This window comes from Spermophilus citellus (genome assembly GCF_964194105.1).
Source record: "Spermophilus citellus genome assembly, chromosome: 17".
NCBI lineage: Eukaryota > Metazoa > Chordata > Mammalia > Rodentia > Sciuridae > Spermophilus > Spermophilus citellus.
The window spans coordinates 30,246,601-30,263,205 of NC_138199.1; the positions used below are offsets into that span (position 1 = coordinate 30,246,601).

Consider the following 16,605-nt stretch of genomic DNA (forward strand, 5'->3'; position numbering starts at 1 on the left):
TACTGAATACTAAGGTCCTGTAGGCTTCCACATTGTGACAGATTTCCTCTCCAGGCAGCGTACTGTAAGAATCTTCTCAGGAGGCTGATCGCCCAAGATAAAGAACCCAGAGATAAAGATGCTGGAGGTTCCCCACAAGGTCCCCTGGATAATCCCAGTGAAACTTGATTAACAACCCTCCACCCTCCACCATCAGAGCTTTCAGCTTTTTCTTTAGTCTCTTCACTCTAAAATATAAACAACACCTGAAGGAAAACCTCTAGCAAGAGACACACAGACCCCAACACTAAAGCAGAAAGAAAGAGGAGGAATGACAGGGAGAAGATAACTTCAAGAAAAAATTATCATTCAGTCCTGAGAAAGATAAGATGAAGCATAAACAAGATGCTGTAGAAACCAATTATATAGAGAGCAACCACCTAAGGTAGAGCACTTGCCTAGCACACTTCAGATACTGGAAGCACTGAAAAAAAAAAACACTGAAATTAAAACTTGCAGAAACAGTCTCTTTTCATCATCTTGGAGCCTGTGGAGGCCACTGGGAACAGGACTTCTAAAAGGCAAATATATCTGGAAGGCTGGTTTGAGGCCATGTTTGCTGGCTATCAGCAGTGTCTCTAGAATCAAAGGAAGTATACAACTCTTCTTAAAATTGAAGGTGTTTATCCCTGAGATGAAACTGAATTCTACTTGGACATGAAATATCCTTATGTGTACAAAACAAACAGTGATTCTTGGCAGCAAACCAAACCAGAGTAATCTGGATAAAGGGAACTTGTACCATTGGAGTATGGAGTATGGTTAGTGCCCAATTCTGAAGTTACCTTCCTGCTAAAGCCATTAGACACAGAATCTGTGTGAAGCTGTACCATTCAAGGATTTAAACTAATGAAAAGTAAATAAAAGTGGATTTGTCATCTCTCTCTCTCTCTCTCTCTCTCTCTCTCTATATATATATATATATATATATATATATATATATATATATATATTTAGTTGTAGTTGGACACAACACCTTTATTCCACTTATTTATTTTTATGTGGTGCTGAGGATCGAACCCAGGGTCTCGCACGTGCAAGGCAAGCGCTCTACCGCTGACCCATAACCCCAGCCCCTGGATTTGTGCTCCTGTAAAAAAAAATGCAGAAACAAACAAACAAACAAAAATCAATAGAATTAGAAAACAAGAATTTCTCAGGAATTGAATAAAAAAGACAAAAAGATGGAAAGGTGTTTGTGTGTGTGCTGCACGCACTTATTTATTTATTTATTTTGCAGTGCTAGGGATAGAACTCAGGGCCTGATGCATGCTAAGTTAGTACTCTACCATTGAACTACACCCTAGACAAGAAAGTAGAATTTTTAAGACTGAATCTAGGAAATTTAATGGCCAAATAATAAGAATTGCAAAGAAGGCAGGACAGGGCCACCATCATCCCATAGGTTGTCTTTGTGTACATAAGAGAGAGGCAACTATCCTCAGTGAATGCACTCTGGGCACAGCTTGGTGAGCAGAAAAAGATGTGTGAAGGAAAGGATGCGGCTCCTTCAAGCAGATATAGCTTCAGGCAATGGCACATTGTTTATTGAGTGTGAAGATATGTGGGGAGCCATTCTGACACGTGATTGGGTGACTCCCGTTAAGGGCCTAAGGCACTCTGGCTGTGTCGGAGTTATCCCGACCCTTTCCTGATGAGAGAGCCCATCCGTGTGGGGGTGTGCGTAACCACTGACCCTGGAGACCCAATCACTGACCCTGACCTTGGAGTACAGCCCCCCCTCAACCTTCATTGGATGGAATTCTCCCCTGAATCTCTTGTCCCCCCAAATAAAAGGCTACTCCCCGGCGTGTTCGCTCTCTCTCTCTCCTGCTAGCCCAGAGTAATCCTCGCTGCCCTGCTGGGCGGCTGGAGGCGGGAATCAGGGAGGCGAGCCATCTCGGACCTAGCAATGTAAAATAAGGTACTGTCTGTGTGTTTTATTTTGATCTCTTCTAACTAACTTAATGCCAGAACCTCATTAATGAAACTACTGCGCAGGCCGCGTGGTAGAATTGGCGCCCAACGTGGGGCATTCTGAATTAGTTAGATTGAGTGGGAGCGCGCACTAAAAAGATTAAGGGAAAAAATAAAAAGGAAGATAAGGAATAAAGAGATAAAGAGAAAATAAGGAAGATAAGGAATAAAGAGAAAAATAAAGGAAGAAGTGACATTTGGGTCACAAAAGTACCGGGAGATATTGAAGGAAAGAGACGTTAATTTACTTAAAATGGGAAATTCTACTTCTTCGGATAAGGAAATGTATCTAACTATTTTAGACAGTATAATTAATCAGAAAGGAAAACAGATAAAGAAAACTCAGTTATTGCAATTCTTAAAGATTGTAGGTGAATATTGTCCTTGGTTTTGTGACCAAGAGTCTCCAAATTTACTTACTTGGGAGAAATTAAGAAGGAAAAAAGTTTGTCTTTTTAAAAATAGGGGCCAGAATTCGCAGCCGCCTGAAGACCTTTTAAAAGACATTCAAGGAGCTATTAAGTCTATTCAAATGGAAAATCAACCTGAGGCTAAGTTAATTACCTTTCCCTTGAGAACAAAAGCACTAGGGACCAAGGTTAGAAATGTGAACTTAAAGTCGCAGCCCCATGCGGAGGATTCAAATGGCGTGGATCAGCCCGCTTTCTCGCTGCCTCCAGCATCTCCTCCTAGCGAGAGCCCGGGAATTCCAGGAATGGTCGCAGAGTGTGACGTCACTGGCAGCGCCGACCAGGACAGTCCGCGATTTTTACCGAGACAGAGACAGGGATCACAGACAGTTTTCTTAGGACCTTCAAAGACAGTTGAATTAGATCCTGAAACAGGACCAACACAAATCCCTACTGGGATTTTCGGACCGCTTCCTGAAAATACTGTAGGTTTAATTTTGGGGCGTGATAATTTGAAGGGAGCCATTGAAGTAATACCTGGTATGATAGATTCAGAATTTAAAGGGCAATTATATGTTACTGTAAGATCCAATTATGCCCTAAGGCTCACCCCAAAGGATATTTTTGCTCAATCAATATTATTGCCTTGTGTCTCAGAAAGGCACCTGCCAGTAGATTCAGTTTCTAAACCGCCAGACAGAATATATTGGTCCCAGTTAGTGCGACAAGAACGCCCTTTATTAAAACTTAAAATTAATAATAAAAATTTCCTAGGCATCATAGACACAGGAGCTGATAGCTCAGTATTGTCCAGCTGGTTTTGGCCCAGGACATGGCCCTTGCATACAGCATCAGCTAACCTAGAAGGAATAGGACAGATTTCACAGCCTGCTCAAAGTGCCAACTATCTCCGTTGGGAAGATTCTGATGGGAACAGTGGAGTATTTAAGCCTTATGTGTTAGAGTCCTTACCAGCTAACCTATGGGGAAGAGATATATTAGCCAAAATGGGACTGTTATTAGTTACTCCAAATTCTATAAGATCAGTTGAAGAAGTTAATCAGAGGTATTTTCCTGAAGATGATAAGGAGACCTTTCAGGAAGAATATCTATTTATAAGCCAGTCTCCACGACAAGGATTAGTAAATACTCCAGACCAAAATTTTTATTAGGGGCCCTGGGTACTTCCCCGATCCCTAAGACAGCTGAAAAAATCACGTGGCTCACAGAAGAGCCTATTTGGATTTCTCAGTGGCCCATCTCAGGGGAAAAGCTTAAAATAATTCATAGATTAGTTGAGGAACAACTTCAGGCTGGTCATATTGAACCAACACTTAGCCCTTGGAATACACCTATTTTTGTTATTAAGAAAAAGTCAGGAAATTGGAGATTACTACAGGATTTAAGGGCAATAAACCAGGCAATTCAGCCTATGGGATCATTACAGCCAGGACTTCCCTCCCCCACAGCCATTCCTTTAGATTATAGCTTGATGGTAATAGATTTAAAAGACTGTTTTTTCTCTATAAGGTTACATCCTAAAGATTGTGAAAAATTTGCTTTCACTGTCCCAACAGTTAATTTTAAGGAACCTGTTAAAAGATACTGCTGGAAGGTGCTTCCTCAGGGAATGCGTAATAGCCCTACACTGTGCCAAAAATATGTTGACCAGGCAATAGATCCCATTAGAAATAGCTTCCCTGATGCCTATATTATTCATTTTATGGATGATATACTATTGGCTCATATTAATCCAGAAGTACTTTCAAAAATTTTTACTCAGTTAGAGACCTCACTTACAACAATGGGTTTAAGTATAGCTCCTCAAAAAATTCAAAGGTATCTCCTTTTCAAAAGGTATCTAGGTCAGATAATTCAGGGACGTACAATCCGTCCTCAAAATCTTCAGATAAGAGTTAAGGAGTTACGTACCCTTAATGATTTTCAAAAATTATTAGGAGATATTAACTGGCTAAGACCATCTTTAAAGTTAACTACTTCTGAGTTAAGTCCTTTATTTCAGATATTACAAGGAAATCCTTCTCCAACCTCTCCATGTCAACTAACTTTAGAAGCTAAGGCAGCCTTAAGGAAAGTGGAAATTGCAATTAAAAATGCACAGCTTACTAGAATAGATCCTAAAGAAATAGTATATTTATTAATATTTCCAACTGAGCATACCCCAACAGGAGCCATATGGCAAAAATTGGGAGTTATTGAATGGATTTACTTATCTCACTCCCCTCAAAAAACATTATTTCCTTTTCATGATTCTATAGCTCAATTAGTAATTAAGGGTAGAACTAGGATTTTACAATTAATTGGATCTGAGCCTGATATCATAATTATTCCATTTTCTGTTCAACAGACTAATTGGCTTTTTCAAACCTCTAGTTCATGGCAGATAGCTTTTGCAGATTTCCCTGGCCAAATAGATAGCCATTATCCTCGTGATAAGATTGTACAATTTGCATCATTAACATCACTTATTTTTCCAAAGATTGTACGTTCTCATCCAATAGAGGGAGCTTTATCGGTGTTCACAGATGGTTCCAACTCTGGTAAGGCAGGTTTCTTCAGCCGTGTTCACACAGAGGTAATACAAACTTCTTATACTTCTGCCCAAAGGGCAGAGCTCCAAGCTCTGATTTGTGCCTTAGATTATTTTTCAAATGAGCCTATTAATATCTATTCTGACAGCTTATATGCAGTCGGAGTTACCAAAAATATTGAAACCTCAGTTATTGGCTTTACTTCATCACAGGAGTTATTTGAATTGTTTCATAATTTACAAAAGACAGTGCTAATGCGAAAATACCCATGTTTCATTGGACACATCCGTGCGCATACTGACCTTCCTGGACCTTTGGTTGCAGGTAATGATAAAATTGATAAATTAGTAGCTTTTTGTCAACAGATGTCTTCATATGACTGTACACTAGCTTCCCATTCCTTACATCATCAAAATGCTTCTAGCTTACGTAAAAAATTTAGTATTACCAGAGAACAAGCTCGTCAGATTGTAAGCCAATGCCCTAAGTGTGTTATTCACACGCCATCTCTGCCATCAGGGGTAAATCCCCGTGGATTAAAACCAAATCAGATATGGCAAATGGATGTAACTCATATTCCTCAATTTGGTAAACAATGTTATGTGCATGTCATAGTGGACACTTATTCTAGATTTATTTTTGCCACAGCACGTACTAAGGAAAATACTCAACATGTAATTTCTCATTGCTTAGCAGCTTTTTCCGTTTTAGGGTGCCCTATGCAGATTAAAACAGATAATGCTCCAGCTTATGTAAGCTCTGCTTTTCAACAATTTTGCCAAGAGTTTCAAATTAATCATAAAACAGGAATTCCTTATAACCCCCAAGGTCAAGCCATTGTAGAACGAGCTCATTTATCTATTAAGCTTCAATTACAAAAATTAAAAAGGGGGAATAAGATAGTGACTCCCCAAAATAGCCTTAATCATGCCTTGTTTGTTTTAAATTTTTTAAACTGTGACACAGAAGGTCACACTGCTGCTGAGAGACAAATGTCTCCCTCGGTGACAGGCCCTTTAGGCAGAGTTCTGTAGAAAGATTTACAGACTGGTCAATGGAAGGGGCCGGATCCGGTAATATCATGGGGCCGAGGGCATGCTTGTATTTTTCCAGAAGGTGCTTTTCGTCCTATTTGGGTGCCTGAATGTGCTATCAGACATGGAGGAAATAGAACCCAGACTCAAGCGACTGAGGATCGACCCGGAGAAGCCACAACCCAGAAGGAGGAGATATCGGAAAAAGATGAAGAAAGACCAGATTGAAACAGCCGAAAAGCTGATTTCGTGGAAAGATGTGAAGAAATTGACAACCCAGGCTTCCCAAAAACTTCGACGCCTAGGAAAGAACAGGACACCAGTCTTGATGGTAGCGACAGTAATTGCCCTACTGGGCTGTCAGGTAAAAGGGAATCAAGTAGACACTTATTGGACATATTTCCCAGATCCACCCCTGGTACACCCAGCTGTGTGGACTGGAGAATCTATTCCAGTATTTACTAATGACTCATTCATGATGGGAGGATTTACAGATACTCATATTACTCCCAATCATGTGACTAGATTTAATTATTCTGGCTACAGTGCCCAATTACCTTTATGTTGGTCACATGATAAACATGCTGGCTGTCTGAAAGTATCATTTGAAGAAAAGGCAGCGATTGGTAAACCTAGACTGACAAATAATTCTATTTATGGGGACTTAAAACCTAATACTAGATCAGTAATTAAGATGGGACTTTCCCATAACAAGCCAGTCATTTCTGCAAAACCTCCACAGGTACCCCACTGTCCAAATAGTTCTACAATTGAAATTGGCACCTTTCCTAAATGGATAGATTGTGTAAATACCTTTCCTGTACAACATAAAGTGTCTAAAGCTAGTGGGTATATTTTAGACTGGTCTCCAAAAATTGATAAGAGACAATTACGAAGAAATTCTGCTATGACACCTGCAGGATTTGTTAGTAATATTTTGACTTATAGTGAAGGAGGTATTCAAAAAGATATTTGGCGTTTAATTGCTGCCTCAGAATATTTACATTTTACAGATAAACCTTTACCAAAATTTGTTGGCAAGAACTGTAAAGAGGGATCTTGCTATGGCCTAAGAGCCTGTGTCCAATCTCCTTATGTTTTAATTATTGGAAATGTAAAAGTTAAATGGATAGATGATAGATATTTTGTTACTTGTAATAAGTGCAACCTAACTAATTGTATTTCTAGGTATAATGGAGGAAAAGGAGTGCTGATACTTCATCAGCCCTCTTTTGTTTTATTACCTGCTAATATTTCAGAGCCATGGTATGCTGATGCTGGTTTACAAGTCTTACAGCAGATTCATGCCCAGCTAACAAGACCTAAGCGTGCTATTGGAGTCATAATTGTTGGTGTTTTAGCACTGGTCTCATTTATTGCCTCAACTGTCTCTGCATCTCTGACATTGTCTCAAAATATTCAGCATGCAAAATTTCTTAATAATTTAGCTCAAAATACTTCCAAGGCTCTGCGTAATCAAGTAAATATTGATGAAAGGATTGAGACTAAGTTAAACGCCTTAGAGGCGACTGTTATAAACATTGGTAATGAACTTTCAGCCTTAAAATTTAAGGAAAGGCTTAAATGCCATGCTAATTATAAGTATGTATGTGTTACAGCTGCCAAGTACAATGCTTCTCTCTGGGATTGGGAGAAAATTAAAAACCATTTATTAGATATTTGACAAAATAGTAATAATAGCTTGGATATTCTGGAACTTCATCACCATATCCAAGACATTCAAAATAATAGAGCTGATTTTTCAGATCCTTCTTCCTTGGCTAACCAAATATTAAAGGAGTTAAATGGATTCAACCCTGGAAATATTCTTAAACACTCCGCTTGGTACCTTATTGGATTATTCTCTTTGCTGTTAATTCTCTTTTGTATTGTAACTATAGGATGGCGAGTCTTCCAATCAAGAATCCGGGGACTCCAGAGAGTGAACCGCCGCCTCATTGTTAAGAAAAGAAAGGGGGAATATGTGGGGAGCCATTCTGACATGTGATTGGGTGACTCCCGTTAAGGGCCTGAGGCACTCTGGCTGTGTCGGAGTTATCCCGACCCTTTCCTGATGAGAGAGCCCATCCGTGTGGGGGTGTGCGTAACCACTGACCCTGGAGACCCAATCACTGACCCTGACCTTGGAGTACAGCCCCCCCTCAACCTTCATTGGATGGAATTCTCCCCTGAATCTCTTGTCCCCCCAAATAAAAGGCTACTCCCCGGCGTGTTCGCTCTCTCTCTCTCCTGCTAGCCCAGAGTAATCCTCGCTGCCCTGCTGGGCGGCTGGAGGCGGGAATCAGGGAGGCGAGCCGTCTCGGACCTAACAATGTAAAATAAGGTACTGTCTGTGTGTTTTATTTTGATCTCTTCTAACTAACTTAATGCCAGAACCTCATTAATGAAACCACTGCGCAGGCCGCGTGGTAGAAAGATACTCATCCAGGACTTCAGAACCTGAATTTCATGATTGAAAAGACCCAGCAGCAAGATCAACGGATGAAAATAGACAAAAACCAAGTCATATCATTATGAAATTTCACAACCTTAGGGATTAAGAGGTGATCACACAGTTTGGGGGAAAAAAAAAGACCACATGCACAGAATCAGAAATCAGAAAGGCTACAGATTTCTAAACAATAATCTTGAAAGTTAGAAGATAATGGAGCTATTTCTACAAAACATTAAAAGAGTTACTATGTGACCCAACAATTCCACTCCTCATGTATATGCCCAAGAGAACTGAATACATATCCTTACATAAAATTTGTAGACAAATGTTCATAGCAGCATATTCATAATAGCCCCGAAATGAAAACAACCCACAGATCTATCAACTGAAAAATAGATAAACAGTATATAGTATATCCAGATAAGAGATAATTAAGGGCTGGGGTTGTGGGTCAGTGGTAGAGCACTTGCCTAGCACCTGTGAGGCACTGGGTTCAATTCTCAGCACTGTATAATAAAATAAATAAAGTAAAGGTCCATTGACAACTAAAAAAAGTTCAAAAAAGAGATAATCAAGCCATAAGTAAGAAATGAAGTACTGATATGAGCTAGAACAGAAATAGACTTTGAAAGCATACTAAGTGAAAGAAGCCAGACTCAAAAGGCCAAATGTATGATTCCATTTATACAAAATGTTCAGAAGAAGCAAATCCAGAAGACACAGAAGACAGATTAGTGGTTGCCAGGGAACAGAGGGAGAGGAGAAGGGAATGAGCACTACTGGGTATAGAGTTTCTTTTTGGAGTGATGAAAATGTCATAGAATTAGATAGTGGTGATGATTGTGCAGCTTTGGGTCTATATTCAAAACCACAAAATTGCATACTTCAAAATGGTGAAATTTATGTTATGTGACTTATATCTCAATTTTTAAAAATGAAAATGGAGTAACAACTTCAAAATCATATTTCCCAGAAAAATGCAAATCATGTATAAGGGTTGAATAAAAACATTTCAGACATAAAATGTCTCAAAAATTTACCATGCATGTACTCTTTCTCAGGAAACAACTGTTGGAGATGAACTACTTCAAAACAAAGGAATAAATAAAAAATTATCTAAGAGAATGGAAAAGTAAATTCCTCTGATAGTTTCACAACGAATCTCAGGAAGGTAGCTAACAGCTGATCTAATGGTAGGGGAAAGACTTCACATAGAAAAAGAAGTGAGCTCTCTGGAAGAGATGGCTTTGGGAAAAAAAATAAATTGAAACTAAAAATTACCTGCTTAACTGTCCTTATAGAAAATCATATAAATAAAATAAGAAAAGCGGTGGAAATTATCAAGAAGTACAGGTCAGGTTCAGTAATCACTCATGTAATTCCAATGACTTGGGAAGCTGAGGCAGGATGATCACAAGTTTGAGACTAGCCTAGGCAATTTAGCAAGATCTTGTCTCAAAAAAATAAATAAATAAATAAAAAGCGGCTGGAGATGTAGCTAAGTGGTAGAGCACCCTTGAGTTCAGTCCCTAGTACTGTAAAAACAAAATAAGACACAGAAACACAAAGAAATCTAAGACATTTAAAAATAAAATTATTGGGCTGGAGTTATGGCTCAGTGGTAGAGCAAGGCCCTGGGTTCAATCCTCAGCACCACATATAAATAAATAAATAAACAAACAAATAAATAAGTAAAGGTATTGTGTACAACTACCAAAAAATAAATATTAAAAAATAATAAAAATAAAATTATTTACTTCAGGAAAAATCAACAGTAAAAAATGATCAAAATATAGTACAATTGGGCTCAGTGATGCACACCTGTAATCCCAGGGGCTCAGGAGGCTGAGGCAGGAAGACTGCAAGTTCAAGATCAGTCTCAGCAATTTTGTGAGGCCCTGAGCAACTTAGTGAGACTCTGTCTCAAAAAATATAATAAAATAAAAGGTTAGGGATATAGAGCACCTCTGGGTTTAATCCTCAGTACAAAAAGACAAAACAAGATATAGTACAATGCTCAGCTGTAGATAACACTTGCACAAGGAAAATCATACAAACATTGCATTTTAATTTAATCCCAAATTAAATGGTACATTGGGAAGATGGGGTAAGAGAATGATGGTATACCAGAAGGAAACCCTCATCTGGGACAACAGGAAATGAATTAGTAGGGTTTAAAATTGGTGACTCAAAAGATAACAATGTGTGCATAATATTAGAAATAGACTTGCAAATACCAGAATAAGCAATAATACCCAAAAGGATTGCCTCTTGGGAGGGGATCTGAGGAGAGTGAGAAGTGATGGACTAGTTGCTTTTAAAATGTTTTACTTTTAAAATGTTTATTTGAACTTTTGAAGTATTTTAATAAAAATATACAATTTAAAAATTGTTTTGCTATAAAAGATTGTTTTAACATCCACTAAAGTGAAAAAAAAGAGGGTTACGTTAAGTAGAAAAATGTTCTCATTAAACTAATTTTAAAAGCTTTTAATCAGATGTCCAAGCAGCAGTGATATTACCTAGACAATTAAAACCATTTTCAGTTGTTCCTCTTAACTTAAAAACTACTGTTGGAAAGCTTCGAAATTTAAAATCAAAAGGAGTGATAAGGAATAGAAAGATATTTGCTGCTTTAATTTTCTTTCTTTTTTCCTCTGAATAACTTTGAACTGAAAATGGATGGGCTCTGCATCCATGGGAAATGTGTCAGATAGCTGGGCCCCAGCTCTTTTCCAAACCCCCAAAACTCTTCCTGAATAGTGTATAAGTACATGTCTAATATCTTAGCTAAAAGAACTCTAGAAGAGATTTTGTCCAGGACAAAGGGAATCTTTTATTCCTAGTAAAGAACCAAGCTACATCTCCAGACTTTTTTTTTTTTTTTTTTTTTTTTTTGAGTCAGGATCTTGCTAAGTTGCTGAGAGGCTGGTCTCAAATTTATAATCCTCCTGCCTCAGCCTCTCAAGTCACTGGGATTACAGGAGTGCACCACTATGCCCAGCAAAGGGATTCTTTTCTTTTTTTTTTTTTTAAGAGAGAGGAAAGGGGGAGTGAGAGAGAGAGAGAGAGAGAGAGAGAGAGAGAGAGAGAGAGAGAGAGAGAGAGAATTTATTTATTTTAGTTCTCGGCGGACACAACATCTTTGTTGGTATGTGGTGCTGAGGCTCGAACCCGGGCCGCACGCGTGCCAGGCGAGCGCGCTACCGCTTGAGCCACATCCCCAGCCCAGGGATTCTTTTCTAAAACTGAACTGATATTTCCTCTTCCACAGCCTGCAACCGATGAGCAGCCTATAGAGGGCATACCCTGGGCTCTCTGTTAAATCCAGGTCTAGCTGTGATGGCAGCTCTATTCTAACAAGGAAGAGTCAACAATTCCCAAAAGATGCTACCACCCATGATGGTTAGGTTCAAAGAGATGATAGAGAACTGTGATTGAATGTAAGCCAGCATTAGTATATGTTCAAGTTAATAGTGAAGAACAATATTGATATCTTGTCCATTTCACTCTCACCCAGTTTAAAGTATCAGGCACGTCCTCGAAGTTCCAGATTGGGGTTCAGTGCTGTATTTCTATTTGTTATTCCTCAATTATTGGTAAGCTGTTGTAAAAAGTTCCTGTCTAATCCTCAGCAGTACAGTGAAAACAAAGGAAAGAGTTGTGTCCGACTTTGAAATGGAGGGGGAGGGAACTAGAACCACCTAATTGCAGTAGCAATTACGGAAAGATCTCCTGGGGAAGGGGAATCTTGGACAAGAGTTAACTAGGACTGGGAGTCCAGCACTCCTTTCCCTAATGGCAAGGAATCCCTCTCCATTGTCCCTTTGGGAGGATCACGGTAGTGTTTTGTTGAAGAAGCCAGTGGGTTTCTTCATAGATGATGACAGCGCTGAGGCCTTAGCAGAGGAGGACCCTTGGGACTCCTGTACAAGGGGCAGAGGGCCTGGGAAGCTTCTGGCAAGACCAGCGTCGACATGAGAGTGATTCTAGGCATATTGCAATGAGGGCTAGTTCTAGGGATAGCCTCTAGGTCTGAGAATATTTCCTGTCAGGCTATAGTACTCCAAACCTCCTGGAGTGGGGATAGGGGACAGGTCTGGGGCACCCTACAGAAAGACCAGGTGAGGCTGGCAGCAGAGGTCCAAAATGGAATGACCTTTGAGAAGGTGGTCAGGTCTTTTACCTGGGACTCCAGGTAAAAGAGATCAACTACTAGAAGTCCCTGAGGCAGAGTGACAGAGGAGAGCAGGTTATTAATGTGCTCCTAAATGCACAGTTGCCTGGAAGTGGCCACTGGAGTCACAGGGTACCCCTCAGGGAAGTCAGCAGCATTCATATCCAATGATTTAACCTTGGGAAGCCAGGACTGCTGAACAAATTGCCCACTGCTCCTTCATAGATGACTGCCTCAATCTAAAGTCAGGGCACGACTGCCTAGAGTTTCACCAGAATACCAACTAGGGTGAAGTGGATTAGAGTTGGCTACAGAAACCCTTAGACAGTATGAGTGTACCACCAGCTTTAATTCTATGCTTTGGATAAAAATCATTAGTTTAGAAAGCTTGGTGGGTGGGTTAGGAGCTCTGCTATGTAGTCTATAGAAAGGAAGCAGTTCCTTCCTTTCCAGGCAGAAACCTACAGATACTGTTGGTGGCATTTCATGCTGGGTGGGGTCTAAAAGCTGCTAGAAGGCCATGTAAACGTTGTGCAATAACAGATTGCCCTTCTAAAAGACTCCTCTCCTTCTGGCACAAACAGAAAGACACTCCAGAGCTCCTCTCCCTTCCCCCAAACAGGAAGCTTAGATTTTCCTGATAAAATTGCATCTGAAGCAGAGGAACTGGAATGGGGGAGGGGGCTATGAACTTTCTCATTGCTGCTGGACTGCGTGATAACACTACAGGCTGGATGGTGGTGGAGCCTATCAGCTGTTGGCTTCTGGGTGAGTGCTGTTCTGTTAACTGCAGTAATTCCTACCACCTGAGGGCACTGTTGGAACACAGAAAATGGTGGAGAAAGTTGGTACCAAGGCTTCTCAGAATCAGCTAGGATAGTTCAAAGTGGGAGCAAACAGAGAAACAGAAATTTGCATGTGTTCTGAGTCAAAGGAATAGTATAAGAAAACGCAAGGTAGTTCTTGTAGGCGAATCAGCGGCAGGGCCCAAGGAAATTCTCTTGAGGCGTTGGTACATTGCCATAAAAGGTGCCCTTGAGCTCTCCTATAGCTAGCTGGAGGTGGGCATATTAAGGGCTGAGAGACTACTCCTGTTAACACCTCTAAGGTGGAGACTGGAGAGGTCTGCTCCTCTCTGACAGAGGGAATGGATTGGACATTGGTGGGTGCCTGAGTCCTTGCCCAAGGAGGGGAACATTACTCTCAAAGGACACAAGGAACCTTAGCAGCAGAAGCTGGCTCTAGATCAAGGGGCTGGCAGGTTAGTGGGAACCAAATTGGAGTAGGGACCAGGGAGAATATAAACTAGACAAGCTGGTCACACCTGGTGCTAAATGCATTCCAAAAAGAAGAGCTTAACTAGGTGGGGCTGAGTCTGGGATTTAGACAGGCCAGAATCACTGACATAGAAAACATTTCTTCTAGACTTGCCTCTGTGAATAGTAAACAAGTACAGAATGAATATATAGAAGTATACAATGAATAAGCATTCATTTTTTTAATATTTATTTTTTAGCCGTAGTTAGACACAGCACCTTTATTATATTTATTTATTTTTATGTGGTGTTGAGGATCGAACCCAGTGCCTCACACATGCTAGGCAAGCACTGTACCACTGAGACACAATCCCAGCCCTCCCCCAGTGTCATTTTGACAATATTCAAGTGGGAAGAGACTCCTCATAGGCATGAATAGTAGGTAATGAGAAGAGCAGGGTCCTCTTGGAGGCTAGTTATTACATTTAACTTTTTTTTAAATATTTTTTTTAGTTGTAGATGGACACAATGTCTTTATTTATTTTTATGTGGTGCTGAGGATCGAACCCAGGGCCTCTCATGGGCTAGGTGAGTGCTCCAAACCTGAACCACAACCCCAGACCCTAAGCCTTCATTTTTGTTGATGTTGTTGTTATGGATTCCTGTGACTAGCATTTTAGAAGTTATATATGTAACACCTATGAAATCAGAAGCTCCCATGTGGGGCTGGGGATGTGGCTCAAGCGGTAGCGCGCTCGCCTGGTATGCGTGCGACCCGGGTTCGATCCTCAGTACCACATACCAACAAAGATGTTGTGTCCGCCGAGAACTAAAAAATAAATGTTAAAAATTCTCTCTCTCTCTCTCTCTCTCTCTCCCCTCTCTCTTAAAAAAAAAAAAAAAAACAGAAGCTCCCATGAATGAATTGAATTACAGTGGAAGCACCATTTCAAATAGGAATTCTAAACTTGACTCACATCACTCATGGTCACATTACTTCATGTTAATTTTTATGTGAATCTCAAGTTCTCTCCTATTCTCTAGCACTCCTGAACTGCTAGAAGCATCTCACCTTCCCATGCTAGATGATATCCCTCACATCCATCCATCTGGTTCACTACTCCACCACCCCTGTGCTGTGGATGCCCACAGCCTGAGGAGTGTGGCCATCCTTCCTGGATTGCCTTTTCCCTCCTCTTCTCCTAGGAATCTCTCTGGTTTTGAGCCTCTGAGCCTAATAAATACATTACAGAAACCTCTGATGTGGTCTGGAGTCTACACAGAGAGAAGGAGAAGGGGAGGAGGTGGAGAAGGACAGGGTTAGGGAGTGACTTCTACAGAGCCATTTTCCCAATTAATGATTAACTTTTCATAAGTATCAAAGAGGAAGAAAACTTTACATGCATTTGTGACTGGTTCACTCACATCCATGGCCTGAGTTGTCTGGTGAGGTAATACATATCAGTGGAGGAACAGCATGTATTTACACATTTACTTAGATGTGGCCAAAGAGGTTGTCATTTTCTCAAACCTGAAAGTCTTGCTATTCTGCAGTCCTGCTGATTCTCTTCCTCAATATAGACTAGTGATCTAATATTTTATTCAATTATTTACTAAAGCTAAAGATACTAACTAGCCTTTTAATTAAATGTTCCTGTCCTCACTGCAGCTCCTATTAATTTTCTTTTTTTAATTTTTAGCTGTATATGGACACAATATCTTTCCTCACATGTGCTAGGCAAGTGCTCTACCACTGAGCTACAACTCCAGCCCATCTTTTCTTTCTTTCATTTCATTTCTTTTCTTTTTTAAGACAGAGTCTTATCATGTTGCCCAGGCTGGTCTTTACTTCTGGATTCAAGTGACCCTCCTGCCTCAGCCTCCTACATAGTTGGGATGCCTGGCTTTGCTTTTTTTTTTTTTTTTTGAATGAACAATACACATGTAGTCAATAAGAGAGACAGATGCACTTTTGAATTCTCATATGTGTGGAATAGACAGTCTTTGGGAGGGAATATAGTAGATTATAAACAGTATCCCTCCTATTAGAAAACTTATAGTCATAACTTTTCTCCTAAAAATTTAATTTATGAACTACTTGCTTTACTCTAATAAAAACTGTTAATTACAATATGGTTTATTATTCTTGGCATAGATTTTAAACTGATTAAGTGGAAATTTACCTTTGATATATTTATTAATGAGCTGTACGTTGACTTCCACATGGCTAGCAGTTGGATCAAAGGAACAAATACTCTCCACTAAATATTTGTTAACAAACTGTGAACAAAGAACAAAAGAAAAGGAATGGGATCAACAGCAAGTAGAAATACGATGCCCAGTTCACCAGTTTACATAATTCTATTTACAAAAAATTTAAAATGGGTACAACTAATCTATGGTGTTAGAAGTCAAGATCATGGTTACCTTTCCTAGGGTGTATGGGTTGGTGGGTAGAGATTATGGGAAAGGATTCAAAGGAGAGTTTAGGGGATGTCAGTAATGTTCTGTTTCTTTCTCTCATTCATTTTTTTTCCAATCAGGGATTGAACCCTGAGCCACATTTCCAGCACTTTTTAGTTTTTATTTTGAGACACGGTCTCACTGAGTTGCTTAGGGTCTCACTAAATTTCTGAGGCTGGCTTTGAACTCACAATCCTCCTGCCTTAGTCTCCCAAGCTGATGGGATTACAGGTATGGGCCAT

At 40.0% G+C, this 16,605-nt stretch overlaps 1 protein-coding gene across 1 annotated transcript in view; it reads right to left on the reverse strand.

Moving 5' to 3' along the window:
• EFCAB5 (EF-hand calcium binding domain 5) overlaps nt 1–16,605 on the reverse strand; it is a gene marked incomplete at both ends in the record, with an annotated part of 153,456 nt that overhangs the window by 12,398 nt on the left and 124,453 nt on the right. Inside the window, one exon of the mRNA XM_081269962.1 lies at nt 16,084–16,180. Within this exon, the coding sequence (XP_081126088.1) occupies nt 16,084–16,180 (97 nt within the window). The remainder of the gene's footprint in view (nt 1–16,083; nt 16,181–16,605) is intronic.